Source organism: Electrophorus electricus, chromosome 14 (assembly GCF_041902795.1).
Source record: "Electrophorus electricus isolate QZ-2024a chromosome 14, ASM4190279v1, whole genome shotgun sequence".
Taxonomy (NCBI): domain Eukaryota; kingdom Metazoa; phylum Chordata; class Actinopteri; order Gymnotiformes; family Gymnotidae; genus Electrophorus; species Electrophorus electricus.
Window position 1 is genome coordinate 18,433,853 of NC_137510.1, and position 15,595 is coordinate 18,449,447.

The window sequence follows — 15,595 nt, forward strand, 5'->3', positions numbered from 1 at the left end:
CATTATACATCTTCACCATAAGTCACGTTACCTCCTGACATGCTGGGTATGTAAATAACACTTGAAAGATGACTGGAAAATAAAGCAGACTTGCTGTGGCCCAGATCTCAGCACCTGTTCTCAGCTTATCCTTTCACCTATTATAGTTGATCAGAAAACATTTTACCTCACCTGGCTGACTTAACTAGCCTGTCTCTTTAGAGCTCAGTCTTGGTGCCAAAGCTATTTGGACTTTTACCATGCTGTTGTATTGCATACTATATGTAAGTCAAAGGTGACTAATGTTTGCAAGATCTTTAGATTTTTAAAATTCCCTCAGCTGTGTTCATATGTTCAAATGCTGTCACTTAATATAGAACCAAAATTTTCTATTGTAGTCTATACACATAGATAAGGACTACTAAATGCACATAAATATATGTAATAACAGTTAATCTTCAGTCACTTATTTAAAAGTAATAGATTATAGAAGGTATATTGCACATACTTTAACTTTTAGAAAGTAGAGTCAGTGGGTTCTACGTTCTTTTACCTCCTCAGAAGAACCTTGGAAAGTAAAAATGTGACCAGAGCCAATTTATACAAGTCTGAGCCTTTGTTTAAGCCGCTGTTTATTATGAAAAAAAAGCAGTGAAATAACATATCGCCGTATGCAGTTAAATATCAAAAAAACCATATCGAATATGTTTTCATGCATATCGCTCAGCAATGTTTGGAATCTCAGCCGTCAATAGATCCCGACCACAGCACCAGTGTAACAATAAACAGGGTATCGTATGTAAATCAGCCCACTGTGATTGGTTGGTATAACAATAGGCAGGGTATCGTATGTAAATCAAGCCACTGTGATTGGGTGAAAGAAATCCGTCAATGGCCTTGCGACATTTTTCCTCACAAAAATCATCTACTGAAGCGAGAACTTTCCGAGTGAGCGGAGGCAATATCACGAGATTTCCGAAGTGGGTGAACTCGTGCGGATTTAATGTCTTTTGGCTGTGCAGAAGTGGATTGCCGAATTACCTCGATTGTGATTTGAAATCAGATTTAAAAACACTTTGGTTCCAGATACACTGATACAAAGAAACTTTATAGAATCATGACTCAGTTCAACAAGGGACCAGCCTACGGATTATCTGCAGAGGTTAAAAGCAAGGTAAATCTAAATTGAAACTTTCTTCGGCTGTAACATGAAATGCAATAAATATTTGACATATAAATGATAGACTCCTGTCTTAATGAGATAAAACATTGGTAATGCAATGTCTTTTTAGGCATCTTCCCAGCGTCCACTTACAGATACTGATAACTTCCCATGTATACACTTTGTTCATATTTTTATTCAGAAAAACTTTTTTTCTTGAAGATACATAAAAGTGTGACAGAGGAGTAACCTACCTCTAGCCACTCTTTTGAACTGAGGAAAACTTGCCTAGGGATAAAGTAAAAATGTGGCCTGATTGCGCGTTCATTGAAAAACATTAGCTACTAAAAGTGTCATGGAACCGTACAGGCTATTTTTTTTCCTTTGGAATGATTTCAGACCTAAGATATATACGCTAATGAGCTATAGTGTCGATCCATATGTAGATTTTTTAAAAATATTAATATTTTGGAATTCTGCGGTCCTAGTAATACGTAGGCCTATATGTCGATAGGCCAATAGCTTTATTTCATAGCAACTGAGAAAAAATCTATTAAAGTGAGTAACTTTTATTACGGATGAGACGACCAAAAGCCAAGTACATTTTATCTCATTGTTGGAAGCCATGGGAGGAGCCGGCGAGTCTGCACCCCCTCCCAGTATCCTCGGAGTAGCAGTAGACCATTGGGAATACCAAATGTTTTTACTTCATCGTAACGTTGCATTGCATATATGATGTGCTTGTGTAAAATAATGGTAGAGGTTGATGTAAGGTGCTCGCTACTCTGTGACTGTCGTACCGGGAATGCATAAACAAGTTTTGCTACACAGTTGACGTTGTAAGGGAGAAGGGAGAAGGGAGAAGGGAGGGGGGGAGCACTTTTGGCCTGTTAGCCTATTGTTTAGATGTTACATGCTGGTCACTGCTTAAAATGATTATTCTGTTACCAGAAAGGGGAAAACTTCCAACTAAGTAGCATTTTCAATGAGAATGGAATTCCTTTGGTTGTGACATCATAAACTACAATGCTGATTTCTAGTAATGAGAGAGCTTTGCAAGTCTTACGGAATATTCAGAAATGTTTGATTTGCAGTCTATAATACTAATTCAGTATTTTGCAATCATTGTTGTGGGAGCTTTCTAGTAAAAGTCTTTGGTATTTAAAACCCAGAAATTCTGAACATTCCTGAGCTTTGACGTTTACCGAAGCAGAGGGGTACACGGTTCCGCTGACCAAGATGTCTATAAACAGGCAGCACTTAAATACGGTAGATACGTATTTAAGAAAGGCAACTTGCTACAGTGTGATGAATTTGTCCTGGAATGTCTGTGGAAGCACAGTTAAACTATATAAAAGTTGTGGCTCTACTGGCTTACCTCCTGTAGCCAAGGATATTTCTGAATCATGTGATCCACATTTTTCTGCCAAGCCCTGCCTTGTAGAGCACTTTACTGTTAAATAATGCTAGAAAGTAATTTGCTTTGATTCACTATTTTTGCAAGACTGACAGTATAAGCCATTAATCCTAAAGTAAAACATTTGAAGTTAGCTGAAAATAATAGTGAAACAGTATTTTCACCTCCAACTCTTTTTATAGTTTTGCAAATGTATTTCTAGAGTTTTTATATCACTCTCTTATTGGGTTTCTAATTTTGGATTTATAATTTCAGTAATTATACACCAGCTACAGACATTGTGCTTATGCAGGATTTTGACTGTTTTATATAAAAATGTTAGAAGTTCATATAAAGTAGTTAGCAGTTGATGTCATTCCTCCCTTTATTGTATATTTTGTGACATTTGTAAAGGGACAGTCTGGGTGAAAATTGACTTCAGTAGTGTTAGAACATCATCCGTCTCAGGAGCATTTTGTTTCAAAAATTTTTACAATGAGCTTTTGGAGACTTGTTGGTCTTGTTCTTCTAGTTTTAGTAGTGGCTGGGTTTGCTGAAAGCTGAGCACTCGTTGCTGTTTGTGTTTTTTGATTCTGTGACCCATGGGAAGAAAGTGGAGCAGGCTGTGAGTATTCAGCATATAAGCAAGGGTCAGCTATTTTCTATGAGTTAGTTCTCTCGTTTGTACAATGTTTTCTGGATGATTAAGATGAGAGAGAACAGTTTGAGTATCACATGCATTCCCACCCACATTGACCCTCACTGGTTACGTAATGCGTTACTCAAAGGTCAGTCATTACAAGTGTATTGGCAAAATGCATAATTTCCCCATTCAACAGTTAATACAAACTACACTTGCTGTAACCTAGCTAATTTTATTTAAGTAAGGAAATAGTACAATTTCCAGAACTATTTATATTCCTGAGTCATCAGATCTCTAGGGATTGGGGGTGCAGGGCATAGGAGCTGACTCTGTTTTTCATTTAATAATGTTTGACATGGCCTAGAAAATGGCTGTTGTGATATGATTATTTACTGCTGAGACTGGTTTTAGTATAGCATTTTCTCAAGTTGATGATGACTTCTGTATTAGTTGTATGCAATGCATGATCCCCCACATTTTAGCTTGTTGAATGAAGACACTTTTTTTTTTCTGGCTTGTGAAACAAACCCTTCATCACTAGTGAATTTCATGTTTCTTTTGGCAAGCTTTCCTATCTTGCTTTCTGCCTGCCTGGTGAGACTGTGGAACAGAGTGAGTGGGACAGGAGCCACATCACCTCTGAGCAGGCCTGCACTCTTGCAGGATGACGGCTTGGTGCTGGGGGTGGTAGTGTTAGACAAGAGGTTGGGTATAGTATGATTGCGTGGTTTTTGGTATAACCACATCATGTTACCCAGGTGACCACGAGCCATTCCTTCCTAATGCCACATTCTAAGCAGGGCTGTGGTGTAAGACACCTTTACGGATGCGTCATTCGTGCAGATGGGGTGGCAGAGTGGGTTGGGGGCTTGCTGCGTTCTCTGCAATGTGCTGATGAGCAGCGTTTTCCCAGATTGGTTCAGCCTGGGTGGAAGGCTGCAGCTGGACAGGAAAGTCAGTTTCCTTAGGCCTTTGTTGCACTGCTTTTGCCTCCCACATCCTTTGCCAGGCTGTAAAACCAGGCCTTTGACAGGGCCTTCTAAGTGATCTGGATCTTGATTTAAGGGAACTTTATAAGAAGCTTTGAAGGCCAGGTGGACAATGTTATCTAAGAATTATGTTTGTTTCTGTAATTCCTGTTTTATCCACCCATGTCTGCCTGTTTAGGACTGATCCTTGAGGGTTCAATGACTTTTTGTTTTGTGGTGTTGTCATCACTGATCTAGTGACTTTGCCCTTCAAGTTCTGTGTTTGAACTGTATTCATGTTCTGCTAATGTGTAAATGGTTCTAGTTGACCTCGCATGCAGTGGATCTCCTTTTTCTGGTTGCCTCTCCTGTTAACTGTAAGTTAAATTTTAATGAGTACAAGTTTGAATACCTCTACACCCTTTGTCCAGTGTGTGGTAATATTTTTTATCAAGACATACTATGCCATGGTTTATAGTGAGTCTGCTAAATGCCGTAATGTAAATACAGTATATAGGGAAATTCATAATTCCGTTTACTATCTCTTGCAATTTCGTAATAATCTGGCTCCAATATCTAAATATCTGACATCCCACATTAAACATGTTTTAGCACAGTTCTGATCTATTTTTGATGTCGTAAGGCCTGTTTGTTGAGCTGAATGTTGTGCTGAAAGCTGGGGCTGCCTTACTCCTCTCTTGATGGTTGATGGTCTCAGTGGTTGTCCTGTTAGCTCAGGCATCAGGAAATGCTTAGCTGTGGTGGTGGTGGTGGTGGTTATGATGAGGACGAGGAGGAGGAGTGAATGGCAGTTCAACCCCTGTAGGATTGAACTGCAGTTTTTCAGATTTTTCTTTAGAAACTTTAATGACATCGTCAAGAAAGGAGAACTTAACTAGACTTTTTTGGGGGACAATTGGCAGTCCTCCCAGAGGATGAGTATTGGAAGAAGTGAGAAACTCTGCCCTTTAATCTTGCCCTGTAATCTTCCACTCTGCCACATAGGAGTGTCTCTGTTTTCTACTGCTCTTTTGCTTCATCAATTAATTTCTAAATGAATTGGCCCAGTGAAGGGACCATAATTGTGAGAGAGAACTATAATCCATGGTAACCTTTCATATTGCACACAAGAAAAACAGTTGATCTTTTGAAACTTATGGAACACAACTCCATATTTGCCCTTTTGAAAATGAGACTTTATAAGGCTTGCCCTTTTGTCTGTCATTATGTGAGAAAAGCCTTCATGTCTGACCTCAAATTGCACAGAGGGAGTGACGGTGCCCTACAGTGCTGTTTTTTGTTTTGCTTTTTCCTGACTTTTTCCAGCAGCCAAGCTTTTTTGCAAGGGACCAGTGATTCGCTGCACTCCAGCCAAAACTGGCCTACTCGGCACTGAAAAGAGGGGGTGAAAGTAGCATTCCTAAGGCCTGGAGGCTTTTGGTTAGGTTTGAAAGGCTACCGTTAACCATATGTTTGTAAGAGCACTCAAGGACAGCTGTTTTGCATCGCTTTAATATTACTCCCTGAGACCTTTCTCCTAACCCTGTGTTGACCAGGCATAAGTGATATAGTGGCAAAAGGCTGGTGAGGAAAAAATTATATTTGGAACTGAAAGGGCATTGGAGGCCTGATGGGTTTTTGTTTATCTCATGTGCCCTGCACCTTAGCATTTCTTCTTTTTGAGATTCATTCATAAAGAAACAAGCTGCCAATGACAAACTTAAATTTTTTAAAAGCTACATGGACAACATATTCTTTGTTCCTCATACTGTACATCTGTCTTCATTCTTTCATTTTATAACTTCATATTGAAAGGCTTTGATGCACTTTGCACAGTAGTTTTAACCACATACAACAAACCATACCGGGGATCTGTACATGCCTGCGAGTACACCGCAGCTGGAAGGGCAAGAGGCTGAAGCAGAGTGCACCATATTTAATGAAGTCCCCTGCTTATCATGGGGCTGTGGGGGGTTGTGGGGACAGCTCCAGGCCAAAGTGGACACCAGCTCAGTCTGTCTTGGCTGTCCCAGGGACCTGGGTCAGTGCATGCTGCAACTATCATAGGCTCTCCCTGCTCACTCACATGCCAGGCCTGATGACTCCATCTGCCCAGTCAGTGGAGGACATGACCCCTAAGCTGTCCTTGAAACAGCACACCAGTAATAAATGTCATTTCCTGGCTTTTGCGTTCATGCCAGCTCTTAGGAGCATGTATGCTCACAGTTGGATTGTATACCTTCATAGATCCTAGCTTTGTTGACTTTGCCAGTTGGCAAAGTTCAGTTGAATCATGTTTTATTTAATGCGTACAATTACAGAAGGAGAGTTTACCAGCCACAGAGGCTCCATACTCTGGCTCGCTATATGAATTTCCATTCTGTTCATCATAAACATGTCTCTGATGCATCACATGACTTTGATAAAAAACAAAGAGCCAAACAAACAAAACATGAAGCCTGAGCAACTTTCCTTTCAGTTTGACTGAATTAAACTTGTGGCACTGATGGTATATTGTAAACATTTCTATATGAATCTTTTTCACAGTATCAGCTAGATGTAGTTTGGCATGACTGAACATGGAGGGGTTATGTCCTAATATATAATTAATATGATTGCTATCTGCAAGCAGCTACCATGCCTTTCTGAGGACGCAAGACATGCCATGATCATTCCAGCAACAAACATTAAAATATTGTAATACACTTTTTACCTCTGGGTAAAGAATGTGAGGAATGCTAGTGTTCAAGTTTCTTCTATCTTCTCTGTTTAGATTGCTCAGAAATATGACCCTCAAAAGGAGGAAGAGCTCCGCTTCTGGATTGAGGAGGTAACAGGCATGCCCATTGGAGACAATTTCCAGAAAGGTCTGAAGGATGGTGTCATTTTGTGCGAGTAAGTCTGCTGTGATTGTTCTGCTGAAAGGTTTGGATGTGGCTGTGTGTGTGTGTGTGTGTGTGTGTGTGTGTGTGTGTGTGTGTGGGGGGGGGGGGGGGGGGGGGTTGGGGGAGAGAACTTGCACATGTCCTGATCTATGTCTGTGCCCTCCTGCTCAATACTGTGCAGTCTGCCATTAGAGTGAGAGTATGCTGACTCAACATGCATGGCCAGACAGTCACACTGTAGTGTCCTCCATCTTCAGGATATCTTGGATCAGGCATTTATGGAAATGACCTCTTTTTTTATGTTCTCCATTTCTGTTTTAAGCAGATTTATTTTACAGGACAATGCATTATAAACTTTGATATGGTTTATTGTTGTTTATTTTAGGTTAATGAACAAGCTACAGCCAGGTGCCATAAAGAAAATCAACCACTCACAGTTGAACTGGCATAAGGTAGATTTACACCTTTTTTTCCATCTATCTCCAAGTCTTTGTTGTGCAAGGCATTTTGTGTTCTGTAAAAGAGGGAGATGCTTTCAGAAATAGCACAGTTATGGCTCTACAGAACCCTATTCTGCACTGCCATGCTGTGGGAATACATGGACCCATTCAGCAGCATTTAACTCATTCACTAACACCAGATCTTTTATCTTATTACATTCTGATGAGCCCTCACTGTTATGTTTCCTTTAGCTGGAGAACCTTGGGAATTTTATTAAAGCTATCTTATCGTATGGCCTGAAGCCCAACGACATCTTTGAAGCCAATGACCTCTTTGAAAATGGGAACATGACTCAAGTCCAGACTACACTGCTTGCCCTAGCCAGTATGGTATGCTCTCCGTCGCTGACATTCAAATGAAATCCAGTGAGGTCTTCCCTCACATTTCTTTTACCATTTACCTGCATATTTTTACACTTTTTGCTCATCTCTATCCTTGTGTAGTTAAAGGTTATTTTATTACCTTTTTGTAGGCAAAAACCAAAGGACTTGACACAAAGGTTGATATTGGAGTGAAATATGCAGATAAACAGGAAAGACATTTCGATGAGGAGAAAATGAAGGCTGGCCAATGTGTTATTGGACTTCAGGTAAGACATGCACCATCTAATGGCTATAATATCAGACTGATGGAGCCCTGTTATGTTATCTTGTAGCATATTGTACAAGTGGACAAAGTCATTATTAGCCAATATTTTCAGATGGGGACTAACAAATGTGCAAGCCAGGCTGGTATGACTGCTTATGGCACACGGAGACATCTCTATGACCCAAAGACACAATCAGATAGACCTTATGACCAGACCACCATCAGCCTACAGATGGGAACAAACAAAGGAGCCAGCCAGGTATCCCCAAAATAAAAAATAAATCAATTTAAAACAATTTATCTAAAATGTGCTGATTGAATATTTTTATGATGCATCCTGCTTAAGTGTGAGCCGTGCTCAATAATTCCTTTTTGGCAATGAGTATTATTCCTATGTGCAGGCATCTCACATGTGTTGTATTCTCTCTTTAGGCTGGCATGTCTGCCCCAGGCACCAGGAGAGACATTTATGATCAGAAGGTCGCAGTGCAGCCGCTGGACAACTCCACGATCTCTCTGCAGATGGGCACCAACAAGGTGGCCTCCCAGAAGGGCATGAGTGTGTATGGGCTGGGCAGGCAGGTCTACGACCCTAAGTACTGTGCCCCCACCACGGATGCAGTCATCCATGCCAACGGCAGCCAGGGCACAGGTACAAATGGTTCTGAAATCAGCGACAGTGACTATCAGGCCGAGTACCAGGAAGAGGAATACCAGGGGAGCTACCATGATGACTACAGCAGCCACTACAATGACCAGGGCATTGACTACTAGGGAGAGCAGTGCTATTAGTTGAAGCAGTATTAATGCATTATATATCAACAGAGCAAGTCTTTTGCTATCTTTGCTAGTCTTCCTCTTGTATTGAGGGATGAGAGGGGTGTGTGTGTGTGTGTGTGTGTGTGTGTGTGTGTGTGTGTGTGGGGGGGGGGGGGGGGGGGTGTTACTGCCTTGGGCTTCTCCTCTCTCAAATCCCTCTACTGCAGCTCCTGTATTAAGTGGCAGTGTTTTAATTTGGTCAGATAATCTAGAATGGCAAGAAATCTAAAACCTGCTTATCATAACATTCTTTTTAAAATGTTTGTTTTTATAAAGTATGGAGAACTGTGAAGATTACCCATTTGAACTATGCAGCATTTGCTCTGTAAGGTTCTACTTTTATATCCTATAACTGGTTGTTTGGTTTGTATGTTTTTAACTAATTGATTTCCACATCTCAGACTGAATAAGTCCTACCAGTCTTGAAGATTGCCAGACAACCTGTGCTCCACTGCAGCCTAAAAGGACTGATGTAAAAGTGGGGAAAAAAGTGGACCAAAAGTGTTTTTACATCACTGGAAATTTGCATTTTTCTTAGCTCAGAAAGATTGATGTTGTGGTGCTTTTAAAAAGTTCCTTCATTAGACTGGATTACCAAAAAGCCCTTCTAGTTTCCTGCTTTTTTCAAATAGTTTTATTTGTGCCATAATCTCTAATTTTCATATAAATTCCACTCCCACTGTATTTATTGTCAGTTCTCATTTAAACTGTTCTTCTGTCATATGGTTATTTTTTATGATTAAATTCTTTATGAATAAAGCATTCAATGCCCTGTTTGTCCAAGAATTTCCCTTTTGAAGAGTTACAATTTTATATTTTGTTACTTGATATGTCCTTTTAAAAGCAATGTATAGCCTTTTCAGTACCCTCTATAAAATTGCTATTTTATATGAAGTGTTTCAGAGTAGTAGTCTATAGCTGAAGTATGGTTACCTAGAAAGCCTCTGATGTAATTAGCTGGCACACAACCTGTATATTTTATGAAGGTGAATGGCACAGAGAGGCTATTTTTGAGGCTACCCTCAGATGGTGCAGGAGGGCTTTTGGATGCTAGCCCTTGAACCAGCAGCCCAAGGTTTCTGGAAATGCTTATATAACTTCTTTGAGTGGAAAACCAGAAGCTAAAATATCTGTGAATAAAAGTCATTGGAAAGAAATTGCATCTTGTGCTTATACATATATCATGACAGATGAGAGTTTAAAGTGAGTTACTGAAAGGTTTGCATCTTGGCTTGTGTATGTTTATGCATTCTGGGATATGATTCTTTATGTGCTCGAAATAGTGCACTGTTGGGTCAACAGGTCCAAACCTGTTCCGGGTCCAAGGGAAATAGATTTAGTTATGTAACCTGACTTCCTCCTCCAGCTGTGAAAGCTGAGTGCTGAAAGAAGAATACCAGTCCTCATTTCTCTGAAATGATGGCTGATTAATAGAGAGTCGATGCTATAAGCCATATTTTTTCACTCAAGTTTGAATACAAATTTTTTGTTTGTTTGGGGTTTTTTTGGAAGCAAGGTGACATTTATAGATTTGTCACATCATGGAAACTTGCAGTGTATGCATAAATTATTTATCCTGTAAATAAAATGGCAAGATTAGCTAAAATCTCTAGCCTCTGAAATTCCCTAAAACTTTGAAGTAACGTTTACAATACTTCACCATTGAAGATCTGCTACTATGTGAAAATAGTTCCACAGGTTGTTCTGTGGAAATGTTCTTCCCTCCCTTTCTCCTATTCATGTGGGAATAATACCAGACCTGACAGTCAGTGATTGGCTGCGAAAGGTCCCAGAGTGAGGCCATGTGAGGAGAGGAGCTGAAGACCGAGAGAGTGACAGAACCATTGCTGGGCTTCCTAAAAAATCTATGGCATCCTTTCAAACACTGTCTCCCTCTTTTTCCCCCTTCTTTGCCAAGGAATAATAAGTGCTTTGTACTAGCTGTGGAATCTGGGATGAAAACGCAAGACTCAATTATAGGGAAGGCCTTAAAAAAAAAAAAAGACTGTTACTGCAGCAACCACTGTGGGCCTTTAAAGGGAGGCAGAAACCTAACCAGTCATGCAGCATAGCACACAGCAGAGAGCTTGCAGTTTGAGTTCTCCCTAACTGCTGTGAGTACTTAGGGCCCAAACCATGTTCAACCTCTACTCTTCAAAGCCTGCTGTTCTACTGTGAGTGTAGTGATCCACGCTCCTGAAGACTTTCCCCCAACTCTGCATCTGAGCAATAACTGCTACAACATCTACCTAATGCCTCTGGTAGTTTTTGTGTTTTTATCGTGAAAAATGAGGCAATGTCTCTTGCTATTGGAAAACTTTAGTGTAATTGCATTAATTAAGCCATTCAACAATGGAGATATTAAATTATACAGAACCATGATCAATACTGATTTGACCAATGGCTACATCATAAAAAACAAACTAGTTCTTTTTTTCTCAGTTCTGTATATGTGAAACATGATCAAGGTATTCAGCAGCCTAGCAGCTCATAGGGGTCCAAAGACAATAGTGAGTGGGACTGAACTGGATCTGTAAAAACAGTCTCAGGTCTGCAGTCTGGACTTTATTCGCAGATCCTTCCTGCATGCTGTTCTTCAAGCTGTAACTCACCACACCTCAGCATAAGAGAAGAGGCAATTCAGACGGGGAGAAGAGTGGAGGGGATGGAGTGAGGATGATTTTGGTTTAAGGCAGACACGCCAAGAGGGTGTGAGGGAGGGAACTGGTGGGAGGTGGATTTCCTGGAGCTGACAGGCTGCTGATCACAGTGAGATACAGCCCCCTTGCTGTCTAAAGCTGGAACTGATCCAAGACCATTGGAATTGCCTGGGGGATGCCGCTAGGTCTTTGGGAGACTGTAGCTTTCCTAGTTGCTGGTGCAGTTCCAACATTGAGTGGACTTGAATGGAAATAGCCCTAGATTAATGCCATTGCACCTTCCTTTGTTTCCCTGTTCTGCAGCCAGCGGTAACATTCCTGTCATGCCTTTGTAAATAGAACCACTTGAGGATGGTGACGTTAATTATGTTAATTATGTTAATTATGTAATTATGTTTTTATTGGTCTTGATAAGTGTAACCATGTCTTTACTATTCTTAATTCGGAAAGTATTTCTTGAAACATTGTAGCTAACAGTTTAAACTCAATTGATGGTGTGTGTTTTCACTGATGGTGCATGGTATGATTTACATTAGAAAATTTTATTTAGCTGAACTTTTTATGCCACATACAGAAGATCAAGAGGTGAAACAAGCCACATACTATGGCTTTCCCCCCAACAACTCCATGATCCATGACATCCAGGATCTCCCTGCATGCCTGTAGGCATTTTCAGGCAGAATAAGTAAATTCCCCAGTTGTCGAAAGAAAAAAATCTCTGTATAAACAAGGTGTTCGGCAGCATAGATTTCCCACAGCCTCCACAGCCAAACCAGAGGCCTGTCCTCCCTTATTCTACAGACAGGACACAAAAAAGAGGGACAACACTCTCATTGACAGGAGTAGTAGCTTTTGCCAAAGTGGGTTTATTATTAACATTATAATAAAATAGATTTTATTAATAATAGTTTAGACAATATTAGTAATTATTATGCAATGTGTGTCCGTGTCTTTATGTTAATCAGAAACAGCTGGATTCTGAATGAGAGTTAGTGTATAGCATTATCTCTGAATTGTTTGTTTCTCAGGCTCAGATGAGGTCTACTTTTCCTGGGCATTGACATCCAGTCAGACAAAGCCACATTCATGGCCAACCTGGTCTCATGGTAGGAAAGGGTGATGGAATGTAAATCTGTACTTCCTAAACACCAAGCAACAAACCAGCACCATGATCCTTCGAACAATGGAATGGTTCTTCAGAGTGATGTGGTGCTACAGACATCTGATATCAGTTACTAAAAAGGGGAGGTAAGCTTTCCACTGTTTTACAGCCAATTAGTCACCTAGTATGTCCCCTTTACAGACATTAAAAGTTCAGCAGGCCTGGGACAGAAACATGTCTACAGGCCAAGTCAGAATTCTCTTGCAGCATGTGATGGAACTCACACAATGGGATTTTTTCCTCATAATTTAAGGACTCAGGAATCTTTGCTTGGGTGTAATATGTTGGTGGGTGTAATCTGATAATAGAATGGCACATTTTTAGAGCATTTACTTCAATTCTAAGAAAAAACTCTGATATAATCAGGCCCTTAAATTCCACAAGTGCAAGCAGGAACCATTAATGGTAAGTAATTTTCAGGAGAGGGTACACAGAAATTTCATTGCTCCTGTCCAGAAAAAGAATCACACACTGAGTGAGTGACTGACAGTCAGTGATCATTAAAAAACATGCCATGGTCTTGCTAAAAGAATCTTCATTAAAAAAAGGGCCACCACTGGTGTTTTCTTTTGACACCTTTCGACAATGAGCAGTGTGTTTTCTTGGACCAGAACTCCCTGAATGGTTTTGTTGAGGAGGAATTCTGATGGAGTGCCCAGACTATGCGCTGATAGGTCTGACTAAAACTCTGGACTGTTATGTAACAGTCCTCATAGTCTATAATCTTTCTTTCCTCTCTCTTTGTCACTGTCTCTTTCACTCATACACATATTTATACTGATATCCTATCAAGATGTCTGTAATTCTTTGCCTGGTTTCATCTTACAGTAGTGCATTCCACTGACCCTACAATAACATTTTTGGGAAGTTATTCATTTACCATAGTCTTTTTTAGTCACCTACTCATCGCTGTACAATGCAAGACAATACGTCACTGATATTGCCACACCACCCCTTTAACGTCTATTAGTGAAATAAAAGAATAATCTATAAAGCAAATATGCTAATTCTATTATCTTTCTCTGTGCAGCTTTACACTTTACCTGCATGCACTTTGTGTAAAGTCTTTTTTATATCATGTATATGAATATTTTGTGATAATAAACAAAGTTTACAAAAGTGTGATCTCATGATCTAGTGCTGAAAAACACTCAAATTCAGTTAATTCAACAATTAAAGGTAAAAGTGAAAGTGGAAAAAACATTAACAAATATCTATGCACAATGAGTATTCTATTTCTTCTGTGAAAAAGGTAAGATTTTCCTATTGCATTAGCTGAAAAGGCACTATGAGTATCCACTCCTAGGGTTTCTTACATGCTGCCAACACTGTCATTCCAATGATTAAAAAATCATTAACCTTTGCAAGCTACCACAGTTTGACCTAGACAAGAGAGATCCAGAATAGCAGTCACACCCATACAGCCATGCTATCCCTGTTGCCTGTGTTTGGGTCTGCTATGTGGGGTCACTATTTGTTTCCTCAGGATTCTTTTGGGTCAGGGTGTGATGAAAACAGCAGGATGGGTCAAGACAGGTGCAGAAAGTTAAAGATGCAAGGGCCATGTGACCATGGAGATGGCTCTACTGACACCTGAGTTTCCCACAGTGTCTGGACAGGAGGGAGTCTTGATGCAGTTGAGGCTGGTGGGAAAGATCATCATTATACAGACTGTTAACAGAGGGATACATTTATGTTACTGAAAATAGGAAGCATTTCAAAAATGGGTATCCTGTGGCAATATTAACAACACAGTGTCTGCTGTAGCAAAATGAGTAATTACATTATGACAGCATGTGAAATGTCTATAGAATTCAGTGTATGGAACCAAAAGGAGAGCCCTCTCCTTTAGAGAGCTCTGCATTCCCTAGTCACCAAAAAGTAAGGACAGCACACAACCCTAGCTAATAAAACATGCTATATAAAATACTTTAAAAAATAATACATTGGCATAGGATTAGTATAATTTATACAAAGATTATTGTCCCTTAACATACATAAAACTTCATAATACAGATATTCAGTAGAGGACCTGCATGTGTAATTACCAAGTTGTAATATGTGTATGATAGGGAGCACAGATACAAAATCTATTGTATATAAAAGTGGCTATAGCCATTGCAAAAAAAAAAGATCTAATAAGCAGTATCTATAAAATCATGATGAATTTTTTTTTACAAATTTTTGCAAATGGGGAGTATTCTGATAACATGCCTCTGCTGAGTTTAATGACTTGGGATGCTTGGCCCTACCAATTATAAAAAAGTACCAATCTGTTGTTGAAGTAAAAACAAGCTACCCTCAGTGAAGCAATCTTCACTCACTGCCTGTGTATACATAGGGTAAATTCCCCAGTACTTTAGGCAAAGGAATCTGTTGAGATTCCAGTTATGTGGAATTCGGTCAATAAAAACAAACAAACATCGCTTTGCCGATAAGCTTTTAATATTTTTTTAACAGTCAGTTCTGCTAATGAAACTTACTACTTTACTACTTTACTTTATTACTATACTACTTTCCATGAAAGCTGACTCAGAGTGCCAACATGAAAGGACGTGGAAGAGCTAAAGTCAATGCATGACATCTGACATGAAAACTTTACTCGCAGCCATACGCGGAGCATCCTCCCTTAGAACAGGATAATATTGGTAAATGGCAACTGTAGGGCATGGTTAAGAATCTGAAGGAAGCATGCACAGTCTGCCCTCTGGCGGACAGCAAAAGTAATATAAATTGTGGTCATTGCTGCAGGATGCAGAGTTGGCTAAATTTGCCTCGAGTGGGAACCAAACTGCTAAGGAGAAAAGTGTCCGACCGTGACAGACGCTTACA

At 39.9% G+C, this 15,595-nt stretch overlaps 1 protein-coding gene across 1 annotated transcript; it reads left to right on the top strand.

Moving 5' to 3' along the window:
* The first annotated feature begins 889 nt into the window (after positions 1–889).
* Positions 890–9,713, top strand: cnn3a (calponin 3, acidic a). Its single transcript, XM_027015753.3, has 7 exons — positions 890–1,153; positions 6,922–7,043; positions 7,419–7,485; positions 7,726–7,863; positions 8,007–8,123; positions 8,235–8,381; positions 8,555–9,713. Exons 1-7 carry the CDS (start codon positions 1,097–1,099, stop codon positions 8,894–8,896), a joined length of 990 nt encoding a protein of 329 aa, XP_026871554.1. The 5' UTR covers positions 890–1,096; the 3' UTR covers positions 8,897–9,713.
* The last annotated feature ends 5,882 nt before the right edge of the window (positions 9,714–15,595 follow it).